This window comes from Gekko japonicus, unplaced genomic scaffold, assembly GCF_001447785.1.
Source record: "Gekko japonicus isolate JY-2015 unplaced genomic scaffold, Gekko_japonicus_V1.1 scaffold3076, whole genome shotgun sequence".
NCBI lineage: Eukaryota > Metazoa > Chordata > Lepidosauria > Squamata > Gekkonidae > Gekko > Gekko japonicus.
The window spans coordinates 143,651-157,068 of record NW_015176542.1 but is presented as its reverse complement, the minus strand read 5'-3'; the positions used below and the strand labels follow the sequence as shown (position 1 = coordinate 157,068).

Genomic DNA, 13,418 nt, shown 5'->3' with positions numbered 1-13,418 from the left:
CTGAGAGAGCTCTTTCGAGGACTGCTCTTGAGAGAACAGGCTCTGCAAGAACTGTGACTGACCCAAAGTCACACCAGTAGCTGCATGTGGTGGAGAGGGGAATCAAACCTGGTTCTCCCAGATTAGCATCCACCACTCTTAACCACTACACCAAACTGGCTCTTGGAAGGGAGACCACTAAGTGAAGTCCACAATTGCTACATAGAGGCAGGTAATGGCAAATCACCTCTCTTACCTGAAAACCCCAAGGGGGTCACCATAAATCAGCTCTGACTTGCTCATCAAAAATTTCAACCTGTTATAGCCCAGGGCTACAATTTAGACTTCTGCAAACCTGGAGGAGCTCTCAGGAAAAGGTGTGTGTTCACTTGTTGTCATGTTTCTTTTTTCCAGAAAGTGGACAAATTTAGCAGCTACCCGGTTTATCACAGTGTCTATGAGACCTATGAGATTGTGAAGCGGTTTTATGACCCCACTTTCAAGAACCACCAGGCTGTGGCCCAGGTCCGGGGAGGGATGGTTTTTGAGCTGGCCGACTCCCTCGTCCTTCCTTTCGACTGCCGGGATTATGCAGAAGCATTAAAGAGCTACGCTCGTGTGATTTACAACATGACACAGAAATATCCGACAGAAGTGACAGCATATGGCATATCATTGGGTACGTATCATTGGGTGTGCACCAATCAGCTTGCAGCTCTCGAAGAATGAAGTGGAATTTCCTAAAGAGCCATAGAGTGTTGCTTCGAAAAGCTAAAGGTTTTTTTTAAATTATTTATTTACATTATTTACAGGTTGCCTTTCTCATTAGTACTCGAGGCAGATTACACAGAGTGAGTCAATACAGTCACCAGGATGAAACATTCATTAAACAATGAAATAGTATTTAGGATTGTAGAACATATGGAACAGAGGTCCATCTGTAGCTATTAGCCACTTGGTATAGAGGAGCTGCGGTGGCTCAAGTGGTTAAGACGCTGAACTGCAGGCTGTGGAAGGTCGGTAGTTCAGCAGTTCGAGACCCGGGTGCCGCATGACAGAGTGAGCACCCGTCTCTAGTTCCAGCTCCTGCCAACCTAGCAGTTCGAAAGCAAGAAATTGCAAGTAGATAAATAGGTACCACTTCGGTGGGAAGGTAACAGCGTTCCGTGCGCCTTGGTGTTTAGTCATGCCGGCCACATGACCACGGAAACGTCTTCGGACAGCACTGGCTCTTCGGCTTTGAAACAGAGATGAGCACCGCAACCCTAGAGTCGGATTCGACTGGCTTTCGAGCAAGGGAACCTTTACCTTTATAGAGGCAACAGTATGTCTGGGGCAGTGATGCTCTTTATTCTTGGTGCTTGGTGGGCAACAGTGGGACGTCTTCTGGCATTCTGGCCCCACTGGTGGACCTCCTGATGGTACCTGAGTTTTGGCTACCGTGTGACACAGAGTGTTGGACTGGATGGGCCATTGGCCTGATCCAACATGGCTTCTCTTATGCTCATATGTCCTTATGCCAGAAATCTAAAATACAGAACTGAATCAAAGCATAAGTGTTAATGTGACACATTAAATGGTGCAAGATTACAAAGCTGGATCCAGCTTACAGCAAACTATGCACAGTAGTATAGACTTCAGTCCCTAATAATGTGTCCAAGTAACTTTAGGAATTATTTTGTACAGTGCTACCTTATTGCCTCTGTAGAAGAGTTCCTCTGTGGCTCTCCTGAACAAATTTATGCACTTGTTACATAGATCCTCCTTGGGTAAGGAAGAACAGGGTCTCCCAGGCCAACACTGCAACACTGATTATTATTATTTTTTGCCAGGACTAATGAGAAAGCCCTGGTCTGCAAGGCACTCAGTGGCACAGATTGTGCCAGATTCAGTCTTCATATAGAGGATTGCAGGCTGGGGAAAACCTCTGCTTGAGACCCTGGAGAACAGCTGCCAGTCACAGTAGACAATATTAGGGATGGGCAGGATCAGGCTGATGCTGAAGTTCGTTGCAGATTTTGGCCAGTTTGTGGTTCACAAAGTGATGTTCATGGATTGAAGAACTTCCGTGAATTTTGATGCACTTCGAGGCGGTTCGTGAAGAGCAGAGTAAACCCTTGCTTTCTGTTCTTCAAGAAAAACAGTGAGTGGCAGGGAGCTCCCCGCCACTCAGCTGTTTGGTTTAAATGACTCCAAGCAATTTAAATCCTGCTTTCTGCTCCCCACAGCTGTTCACGGGGAGCAGAAAGCAGGATTTAAATTGCTTGGAGTCATTTAAACCAAACAGCTGAGCAGCAATCCCTGCCACTCGGCTTTTTGGAAACCCTGCTTTCTGCTCCCCGCAGCTGTTCACTCACTATAAAGCGGCTTCACACATTCATGTGCTAGAAGACAATTTTAAGTAAAGAGGAGAGAGGGTTTGTTCATAACTGTTCAAAGTGGTTTGCCTGCCAGTCCCATAGACCCACCCCAGATTCCCTCTCCATATCTGGTTTCGGCCCAGCGGTCACCACTTGCAGATCCCTTGCTTGTCTTTGAGGGATCCGTGTTCCTTTGAAGTCTCCCCTCTGGCAAACGGATCTGGGTGATTCACCTGAGTTTGCATCCTCTACCTATGCAGATGCCGCAGATGTAGAAACATGAAGCCCAGAATCCAGCACTCAGTGCCTTTCCTTCTCATTCTTGCAGATCCGCTTTTGTCTGCAGTGACGAATTTTTCAGAAGCTGCCATTGACTTTCACAGGAGGCTGCAGCAGCTGGATACCAGAAAGTAGGTCTGATACGTCCTTGGCCAGCGAAACCATTCATCCCTTGCACATAACCCTCCTTCTGTCCTGAATTAATTGATAAATGCAGGGGTCATTTCGTAGAAAAAGAGGTGCAGGAGCTCATTAGCATAACTCATTAGCATAACTTATTTGCATATGCCACACCCCCTGACATCACCGGAAGTGTGTCAAAAGGCAACACCCACCACTGTTTTGGATTGCTAGCTACTGGGGGGGGGGACATGCAGATCTGTCCTCACAGAGGAGGGAGAGCTTGTACCTGAATAAAACTTGGTCTTACTGGACTGTTTTGGATGGGGCTCTGCAACTTACCTGGCTGCTTCTTGCTCTGACTGAGGGCTGCTGGGAGCAGGGGGTGGGGCTTGTTGCATGTGCCCGCCCCCTGGGCTCTTTACTGCCGGAGCTCCGCTCCTGTGCGCTCCTGCAGGAAAAGACCCCTGGATAAATGTATGCAAAAGATAGCCATATCTCAAGAGCCAGAGAGAATTCTGTTGGGGAGGTCCCCCTTCCCACCTTCCCAGGGGGCTACTTTCTAAAGACCAATGGGCATTTAAGAAGGGGCTGGACTCAGTGGAAGAGCCTCTGCGTGGCATGCAGAAGGCCCCAGGCTCAGTCCTCAGCATCTCCCGTTAAAAGGACCAGGCAAGAGATGATGTGAAAGACCTCAGCTTGGGACCCTGGAGAGCCACTACCAGTCCGAGAAGACAGTACTGACCTTGATGAACCAATGGTTTAATTAGGTATAGAGCAGCTTCATGTGTTCAGGTATCATGTTTCTGGGAGGGGCTGTGGCTCAGTAGAAGATCCTCTGCCGGGCAGGCAGAAGGCCCCAGGTTCAATCCCCGGCATCTCCAGTTGAAAGGACCGGCAGTAGGTGATGTGAAAGACCTCTGCCTGAGACCCTGGAAAAGCTGCTGCCAATCAGAGCAGACATACTGACTTTGAGGGCTCTACTGGTAGCAGGAGCTCCTTTGCATATCAGGCCACACACCCCTAGTGTAGCCAATCCTCCAAGAGCTTACAGAGCTCTTCTTACTGGGGCTACTGTAAGCTCTTGGAGGATTGGCTACACTAGGGGTGTGTGGCCTAATATGCAAAGGAGCTCCTGCTACCAGTAGAGCCCTGCAGGTGGTTGTCTTCAAGTGGTCACTGAAGGGCAGCACCTAAGGACACTCTCTGTTTGACAGCAGGGTCACAGGGTATGATTCTGCTCCTTTCTCTTCCAGTAATGATGCTTCTACACCACATGCTGTCTGCACAAGGCTGCTGGCAGACAGGATTTTGTGGCTTGTGGGACAATTATTTTCTAGGTGGGGTTGCCATTATTTGCCATAATGAAAGCGGGTGGAACACCCCCCTCTCCCTCCCCTTTAAATGCTTTTGTGAAGAAGCAGGGGCCCTTTAAGGAAGGGGACAGAGCCCTCAATAGCCCCACTGTAGCTACAGGCCAGCTGCTGGGTAACGCAAGCCAGCTGCTTCAGCCAGCCACCATCCTTTTATTTCTTTTACTTTATTGATTGGTAGGGTTTTTTCCCCTATTTCTTTTATTGACTGGTAGTTTTAAGCTGTGGTGGCTCAAGTGGTTAAGACGCTGAACTGCAGGCTGTGGAAGGTCAGTAGTTCAGCAGTTCGAGACCCGAGTGTGCCGCATGACAGAGTGAGCGCCCGTCTCTTGTTCCAGCTCCTGCCAACCTAGCAGTTCGAAAGCAAGAAATTGCAAGTAGATAAATAGGTACCACTTTGGTGGGAAGGCAACAGCGTTCCGTGCACCTTGGTGTTTAGTCATGCCGGCCACATGACCACGGAAACGTCTTCGGACAGCGCTGGCTCTTCGGCTTTGAAACGGAGATGAGCACCGCCACCCTAGAGTCGGACTCGACTGGCTTTCAAGCAAGGGAACCTTTACCTTTACCTTTAGTTTTAAGTGCGTTTGGAGGCCATGAAGGACAGCCGCATTTCAGTTTTGGCGCCTGAACTGTGGGACGCCATTTCACAGAGCCAGTGTGGTGCAGTCGCTAGAGTGTCTGACCAAGATCTGAGAGACCCAGGTTGGGATCCCTACTCTGCCATGGAAGGTTTCTGGGCAACCGTGGTCCAGTCACACTCTCTCAGCCTACTCTGCAGGGTTGTTATGAAGATAAAATGGAGAGGAGAACTATGTCTGCCACTTGGGGTCCCTATTGGAGAAACAGTCAAAGTATAATAAACAGACAAGCAAATAAACAACTTATCCCCCTCAAAATCCTTCCTGGCTGGTTAATGTCTTGGCTTCAGGCAAAAGAAGAAAACGAGATTGGATTTATACCCCACCCTTCACTACCCGAAGGAGTCTCCCCTTCCCTTCCCCACAACAGATACTCTGTGAGGTAGGTGGGGCTGAGAGAGCTCTTTTGAGGGCTGCTTCTGAGAGAACAGCTCTGAAAGAGCTTGTGACTGACCCAAAGTCACACCAGCAGCTGCATGTGGAGGAGTGGGGAATCAAACCCGATTTCCCCAGATTAGAGGCCATGCTCCTAACCACTACACCAAACTTTGCTCCTTATCTTTTGCTGCTGACCAGTTTATTTTATGTGTTGGTTTCTCACGTTGCATTGTTGTGTACCATTTCTGCTTTTTATGCTTTGTGGTGGTTTATACTTTTTGTGCTGTTTTGCCTACTTTCCACGGTCTATGCTGCTTTTTGGACCCACAGAGTTTTAATAAGTTAACTGATTCTGTTTGTTTTTGTCAGAAACCATCCATGTGCAAAAATGTTGAAGAGTGGTATAGTGGTTAGACTATCAGGTTCGGAGACCTGGGTTCAAATCCCCATTCATCCATAAACCTCACTGTGTGACCTTGGGCCAATCACTCTCTTGCAGCCCAACTTATCACACTGGGTTGTTGGGTGTAAAATAGAGAAGGTGAGAACCCTGAATGCCTTGGAGAAGGGACAGGATAAATATGTAATACATATATCGATCAATATGTAACTAAACATAAAAAAAATGAATGAACATATTTGGAGCACAGTGAGAGTCAGGCATGATGGTATTAGTGTTATCTTCAACTGAATCATGTCAAGGCGATTGGGACTATGACAAGGTGTTTTAATACAAGAACTCCATGGACTGCATGGGTACGACTCACATATAATTCTCCATCTATTTAGATTTGTTTAGCATACGGCTGTGCTTGTAAAGCAATAACATCTATCCCCATGGTCTGATTTTCAGCCTGCTTGCAGTGAGATCTCGGAACGACCAGCTGATGTTTCTGGAAAGAGCATTTATTGATCCTCTTGGTTTACCTGGCACGCCGTTTTACAGGTAAGGGGATATGATGAAAAGCCTTTTGTCCTCTCCCTGCTTTTGAAGCCCATAGGCTTTTCTGTACTCATTGGTTTCTGTTTAAAACAGAACTGGATTCTCTTTGCAAGAACAGTACATCTAGAGAGATTCGCAGTTGCATCACTGAGAGCAGCTTCAGATTTGGACCACGACAACAGTACCATTACTCAATCCACTACGGACAGTTGTTACTATAACACGATACCTGCAGACTGAGTTATGGAAATACTGAGTTTCTGAGAGTAAGGGCTGACATGTACCAAAGATGTATGCACATGGAAAAATATGTGCATTCCCCTGTGTGCACAAAATGGCAGGGGTGTGTATCAAAGAGGACCACAAGTAGAGCTCGCTCCCATTATGCATGGTTGGTTGAAAAGGCAAGTTCAGCCTGGATCCATTCAGCCTGCATTCTCTCTGTGGATTTCCATGCAGCTCTGTCCCATAACCGGAGACAGCAGGAACCCAAAGCAGATGTTCCACCACTGCTCTTATACCTTCTCTGTGGAAGGAAACTACGTTTGTTTGTATTTTTCATACGTGCGTGTGTGTGTGCACACCTGGAAGTCATGGTGACCTCTGGTGACTGACCCCTACTAGGGGACTGGAGGATATTCAGAGAGGTGGCTGAATAAAGCCTGCCCCTGCCTCCCGACTGCTGGTCTTCCAAGGAGGTCTCCCATCCAAGTACTTGCCAGAGTCGATCTTGCTTACCTTCTGAGATCTGACGAGATTGGGCTCGCCTGGGCTATCCAGGTCAGGGCTGAAGGAAACCACTTTTAACGGAGGAGGCTTACTAAAAAAAGGGACAGGTTAGTGATTATGGTTTGAGAACTTCAGCCGCCTGATCCCATCTAGTTCCACGATGCCTTTGGATCCTGCTTCCACTTATTGGATGGGTGAAAAGGAGAATCTGCTGGTCAGCTGGCCCCAATTTAGTACCAATGGGGATGTGTCACTAGTCACTATATGCAGAATATCATATTCGAGAAAGATCTGGCAGTAGGTGATGTGAAAGACCTCTGCCGCAGACCCCAGGGAGCAGTTGCCGGTCTGAGTAGACAGTGCTGACTTTGACGGACTAATGGTCTGATTCAGTATAAGGCAGCTTCACGTCTCGTGTAAAAGCTTTATGTCAAAATGAGTAGCTTAGATCGCGGGTGTGTTTTTGAGGCCATTCTGTTCTCTGAACGTTATGGAGACTTCATGCTTTGCATGCGGAAGGTCCCAGGATCAGTCCTGGGCCTCTCCAGTGAAAAGGATCTCAGGCGGCAGATGATGTGAAAGACCTCTGTCTGAAACCCTGGTGAGCTGCTGCCAGTCAGAGTAGGCGATGCTGATCTTGATGAACCAGTCCCCTTTGGTGTAGTGGAACCAGAGCCAGTTTGGTGTAGTGGTTAAGTGCGCGGACTCTAATCTGGGAGAACCGGGTTTGATTCCCCACTCCTCCACTTGCACCTGGCTGGATGGCGTTGAGCAAGCCGTAGCTCTGATAAGAGCTGTCCTTGAAAAAGAGCAGTTTCTGTCAGAGCTCTCTCAGCCCCACCCACCTCACAGGGTGTCTGTTGTGGGGAGGGGAAGGGAAAGGAGGTTGTAAGCCGCTCTGAGACTCCTTTGGGTAGTGAAGGGTGGGGTATAAATCCAATCTCTTTTTCTTCTTCTAACTCAGTCTAAGGCAGCTTTATGGGACAGCCCCAAAGGAAGCAATATAGATAGCAATGGAGGCTCAAGCGATCGGCTCTTCCTGTTCCTCTGCATCAGTTTTGAGCGAGATGCAGCAAGTTTCATTCCAGATGAGAGTTATGCACTTACAAACGGGACGAACGAAGGGAAATCCAAGACGAGATCCCTCGTCCTGGAAAAGGGCTGGAAGCTTTGGTGATGTCATCAGTGCTCCAGCTGTTACCATGAGCTCAGACATACGGGCTGTTTCTCTGATGGCCATTTGTTGCCGTTCTTTCCCCTCCTCAGACACATCATCTTTGCTCCCAACCGCCACAACAAGTACGCCGGAGTGTCCTTTCCGGGGATCTACGACGCCTTGTTTGATATCGGCAGCCAGGCGGACCAACGCAAGGCCTGGGAGGAAGTGAAGAGGCAGGTCTCCATCGCGGCCTACACGGTGCAAGCGGCCGCTGGGACGCTGAGAGAGCCGTCATGAAAGTACTACAGGCTGGGAGGAGGTGGCCTCAACCTGTGAAACCTTGCTCGGTTTGGAGTCCGGTGACCCTAGAAATGGCCCTCCCATCCCTTCCGCCTTCAAGGGAATTAAGATTAATCCACACGGTCTTGATAATGATCTTCGGAGGCCTTGAGGAGAGGGAGGGCAGGCATTCTTCTCCATCACTATCGGTATTAGTGGAATCCCTTCCTTCTGCGGTCAAGGCCTTGGTTTGGATAACAACCCCAGGACAGGGGTGCCGTCCTTCAGGTGGCGCCTGGAGAAACCCCAAAATTGCAACTCCAGACCACAGATATCCGTTCCCCTGGAGAAAATGGGGTGGGTGGGTGCTCTGTGGCAAAAATCCCCGTTGGCCGCAAAATGTGTGCGATTTAAAGAATTATATGTTGTCCTCCCTTACCCCTATGAAATTGTTAGTCCCTCATGTGAAACAGTGGAACTGTAAATCGCTCAGAGCCAGCAGCTCTGCCGGATTGAGCGATCAATAAATCGAAAGGTATTATTATTATTATTATTATTATTATTATTATTATTATTATTATTATTATTAAGAACATAAGAGACGCCAATGTTGGATCAGGCCAAAGGCCCATCCAGTCCAACACTCTGTGTCACACAGTGGCCAGAAATACCAGTGCCATCAGGAGGTCCAGCAGTGGGGCCAGGACATTAGAAGCTCTCCCACTGTTGACCCCCCCCAAGCACCAAGATGACAGAGCATCACTTGCCCCAGAGCCCCTATCTATACCTTGTGGCTAATAGCCACTGATGGACCTCTGCTCCATATGCTTATCTAATTCCCTTTTGAAGCCGTCCATGCTTGTAGCCGCCACCACTTCCTGTGGCAGTGAATTATTATTATTATACCCTGCTGAGGTCCATCCTGTCCCCAAACTCCGCTTTCTTCTGACTCCATCCCAAATCTTCAGGCATTTCCCAACCTTGAGTTGGCCACTGGGCTCGAGGATGACATCAAGGACAGTGAACAGTGGAAGAACGAGCTTTGACAGTTGGCTCACACCGATGTACGTCAGATTTTTCTGATATTCGCTTTTCTGGGATGAAAACCTTGCTATGCTTAACCTGTGAGTTAAAAAAAACAATGGAAGTTACACAGGACTTTGGATGGGATTAAAACCTACTTTTTAAAATCTTTTAATTCTGTAGTTTTATTACAGGCGTGTGTACCCCAAATTCATTGGGAGGTGTGCATTTTAGAAAGGTTTTTTTTAAAAAAAAAAATTAATAAAGAGCTATGGATGGGGTAGGGAGCTGCGGTGGCTCAAGTGGTTAAGACACTGAACTGCAGGCTGTGGAAGGTCGGTAGTTCAGCAGTTCGAGACCCGAGTGTGCCGCATGACGGAGTGAGCTCCCGTCTCTAGTTCCAGCTCCTGCCAACCTAGCAGTTCGAAAGCAAGAAATTGCAATTAGATAAATAGGTACCACTTCGGTGGGAAGGTAACAGCGTTCCATGCGCCTTGGTGTTTAGTCATGCCGGCCACATGACCACGGAAATGTCTTCGGACAGCGCTGGCTCTTCGGCTTTGAAACGGAGATGAGCACCGCAACCCTAGAGTCGGACTCGACTGGCTTTCGAGCAACGGAACCTTTACCTTTACCTATGGATGGGGTGGCTGTGAAACTTTCAGATACGTGATCCATCGAGAAGCTGAAGGATCCCACTGTGAGGTATGAAACACAAAAACCCTAAGCACGAGGTCTTCCCGAGCTGACACTGACGCCATCAGACTAATTTGCCCAATCGAGTCCACCACTTTTTATCTGTCAGTCACATTTTTTAAATCAGACTTTTCCTCCACGGAGCTTGTGAGTCTCCCATTTTACCCACCTAATAATCCTGTGATCTGATTGAGAGCGTCTGGCCCAAGACTTGTTAGTGAGCTTCAGGGCAAGCAGGGATTTGAACCTGGGTCTCCCCAGGTTTAGTCTGGAACTCTGTTCACTGCAGGGCTCTTTTTTGTAGAAAAAGCCCAGCAGGAACTCATTAGCATAATAGGCCACACCCAACAGCAGGAACTCATTAGCATATGAGGCCACACACCCCTGACTGCACTGCTCATTAGCATATTAGGCCGCACCCCCATGTTACTGGAAGTGTGGTCATCCAGCCACACCCACCTTTTGCTTATTATTCTGTTTACCTTGTTTGTTGTCAAAACCCAGGGCTTTTTTGTAGCAGGAACTCCTTTACATGTTAGGCCACACACCCCTAATGTAGCCAATTCTAATGAGTTCCTGCTTTTGGGTGTGGCCTATTATGCTAATGAGTTCCTGCTGGGTGTGGCCAACTCGGGAGCCAGCCGGAACTCCGTTCCTGTGCGTTCCTGCCCAAAAATAGCCCTGCATACAGCTAAGGCTCTGTCCCTCTTTTAAATACAGTCTTCGTTTTTTATTGTCAGTGGTCGCTGGCTGCGTGCTCGCCAAAGGTGGAGGCTGCTCTTAGGAGAAAGTCTAGATGAGGCTTGTTGCTTTAGAAAAAGTTCTGAATGTATCTGAAGAACTTTTTCTAAAGCAACAAACCTCATCTAGATGTACTGCCTGCCATTCACAGGTTTTACCAACTGCTTTAATCCAATCCCAGCTATACTTATTACCCAGTTACTTATGCATCTTGACTCTAACTAACCCCCCATCTATACGTAAGGCATGAGAAATCTGTTTCAGTGTATCTGAAGAAGTGTGCATGCACACAAATGCTTATACCCAGAATTAAACTTTGCTGGTCTTAAAGGTGTCAATGGACTCAAAATTTGTGGCAAGCTTTCGAGAGTCACTGCTCACTTTTCAAGATACCAGCTACGTATCCAACCATAGGATGGAGAGAGCTACTGAAAGCACATGTTCTCATGGAGTTAAAAGAGAGTACAAAGAAAGTAAGAGAAAGAGGCAGATACAAGGAAATCCCTGAGATTAGCATTCTGGGTAAATAAAGAGAGAGCAGCAGAACAGACAAGAGGAGGTCCACAGAGGACTCTGACCTGTCCCATCTTATTAGCTCTACTGCCTCCTCTGGAGTACCGGTGTGCTCAGTGCAAAGAGACATCACAAAGTCCTTCACTCTCGACATTTATAGCCATTAAAAGAATAAAATTCCCTATGCAAGATCATGGCCTGCAGACTTTGTTCATACCCATTATTCATTAGTTTATTTATCTAAAACATCTGCATTAGGACTTTCCATCCAACTTAGGGTCCCTAAGACGGCAAACGATCAAAACCGTGTTTACAATATAGATAGCTACGTTTAAAACATTGGTCACAATTAGATAAAACATATAAACAAGGGAGTTCCATTGGTGTGGCACCATGACTGAGAAGGCCCTCTCTCAGGTCGCCAATCCTCAGATGATTGGGGGCATAGAGTTGCCGGATCTCCTACTGTGGTGGGAGACATCCCACTGGCATGGCATCATGACACCACTCTAGGAGTCACCAGAGACTCTGTGGTTTTGCCACAGATTTTCTGGAGATTCCTAGAGCAGCAAAGTGAAGAAATGTACATGCACAGGAAAGCTTAAGCCCAGAATAAAACTCTGTTGTTCTTAAGAACATCAGAAGGGCCCTGCTGGATCAGACCCAAGGTCCACCTAGTCCAGCATCCTGTCTCATACCGTGGCCAACCAGTTCCTCTGGATGGTCGACAACAGGGCATAGAGGCTGAGGCCTTCCCCTGATGTTGCCTCCTGGCTCAGATTCAGAGGATCAGTCCCTCTGAACGTGGAGGTTCCCCTCAGTCACCATGGCTAGTAGCCATTCATAGACTTATCCTCCATGAATCTGTCTAATCCCCTTTTAAAGCTCTTTATCCCTATCGCCATCACTACATGCTCTGGCAGCAAACCCCACACTTTAATCACTCTCTTAAAGGTGTCACTCGACTCAATCTTTGTTTTGCTGCTTCAGAGCAACATAATAATTAGACCAAGACATCTAATAATACCAAGACGTCCTTGCAGCTACAGTTTGCAGAGGTGACGTTCCATCTGGCGCACCACGCCTCTGGTGAGATTTACTGGCGCAGGAGAGCTTAGGACGATCTGTGTTGTGATGACAGTTTCATGAGGTGTCAATTTTTAAAAAGATGCACACGATCAAAACTGCCAGTGTAATGGCAACTTTTGCACACAAAGTCTAATCCCTTGCAATGACGATCAAACCAAGCCGGGCTCCAGGAGATTAGGGGAAATGGTGGGCACGGCTGAGAATCTGGGCTGCTGTGAAATCCTGAAATCCCCGTCTCCAGGAATGAATGACCTCGTGCCCTTCGTTAAAAAACAGAAGATAGAGGAATGAGACATCTAGCCCAGCCTCTGGACAGCAATGTTACAACCAGACTGGCAGCGCTAATACTACTCATCTGACAGGTCAGATTTTCTTCCCATTGTTTCAGCCATTCCCCTAATCTCCCGGAGTCAAGATCTGCAAGATACCCGTTGCCCAAGCGTGAGTTCATTGTACTCAAAGCCCTTTGTACACATTACCTTGCTGGAATTCTTACAACAGTCCTGTAAAGTATGAGAATCCCTATCGTGCAGGTAGATGTGGCTGCAGAAGATGGTGGGACCCGGAGGGAAAAGTTCAAGATCCCCCTAGTGGGACATGCAGTTGCACAAATCATGTGATTTGTTTCCCATATAATGTTTGTGTTGGGTGGTGGCAGTGGGAACATGCTGGCTGGAATTTAAGAGACCATGGTATCCCTAAAACCACTCCCACGGCAGTTCGGAGGAGAGCTGCGCCCTTCCGAGCCCATTGACAGCATGTTTAGGACAGCATTGAGAGTTTGTGGCAGGAGCGGAACTGGAACTCGGGACCTTCCGGGTCCTATCACCGCTACGCCAGTTCCCTGCGATGGTGTGCTATAAAGCTAAAAATGATTTAAAACAACAACAGCACAAGTATGCAGTCGTGCTTGCAAGGATCACAAACTTGATGCACACATGAAGCTGCCCTGTCGTAAGCCCGAAGATCTCCCGGAATTAGAACTGATGTCCAGGCAACAGAAACCAGCCCCCCTGGGGGAAATGGTTGCCTTGGAGGGTGGACTCTATGGCAATATACCCCACTCGGTCCTGCCCCTCCCCAAACCCCTCCCTCCCCAGGCTCCACCCCCAAAAT

At 47.9% G+C, this 13,418-nt stretch overlaps 1 protein-coding gene across 1 annotated transcript in view; it reads left to right on the top strand.

Annotated features, from left to right (window-relative positions):
• The window catches only part of LOC107124070 (glutamate carboxypeptidase 2-like), a gene marked incomplete at its 5' end in the record, with an annotated part of 41,108 nt that extends 32,415 nt beyond the window's left edge, over nt 1-8,693 (top strand). Inside the window, 4 exons of the mRNA XM_015427457.1 lie at nt 394-658; nt 2,668-2,749; nt 5,984-6,076; nt 8,069-8,693. Coding sequence (XP_015282943.1) covers nt 394-658; nt 2,668-2,749; nt 5,984-6,076; nt 8,069-8,258 — 630 coding nt within the window. The remainder of the gene's footprint in view (nt 1-393; nt 659-2,667; nt 2,750-5,983; nt 6,077-8,068) is intronic.
• Nucleotides 8,694-13,418: the final 4,725 nt, after the last annotated feature.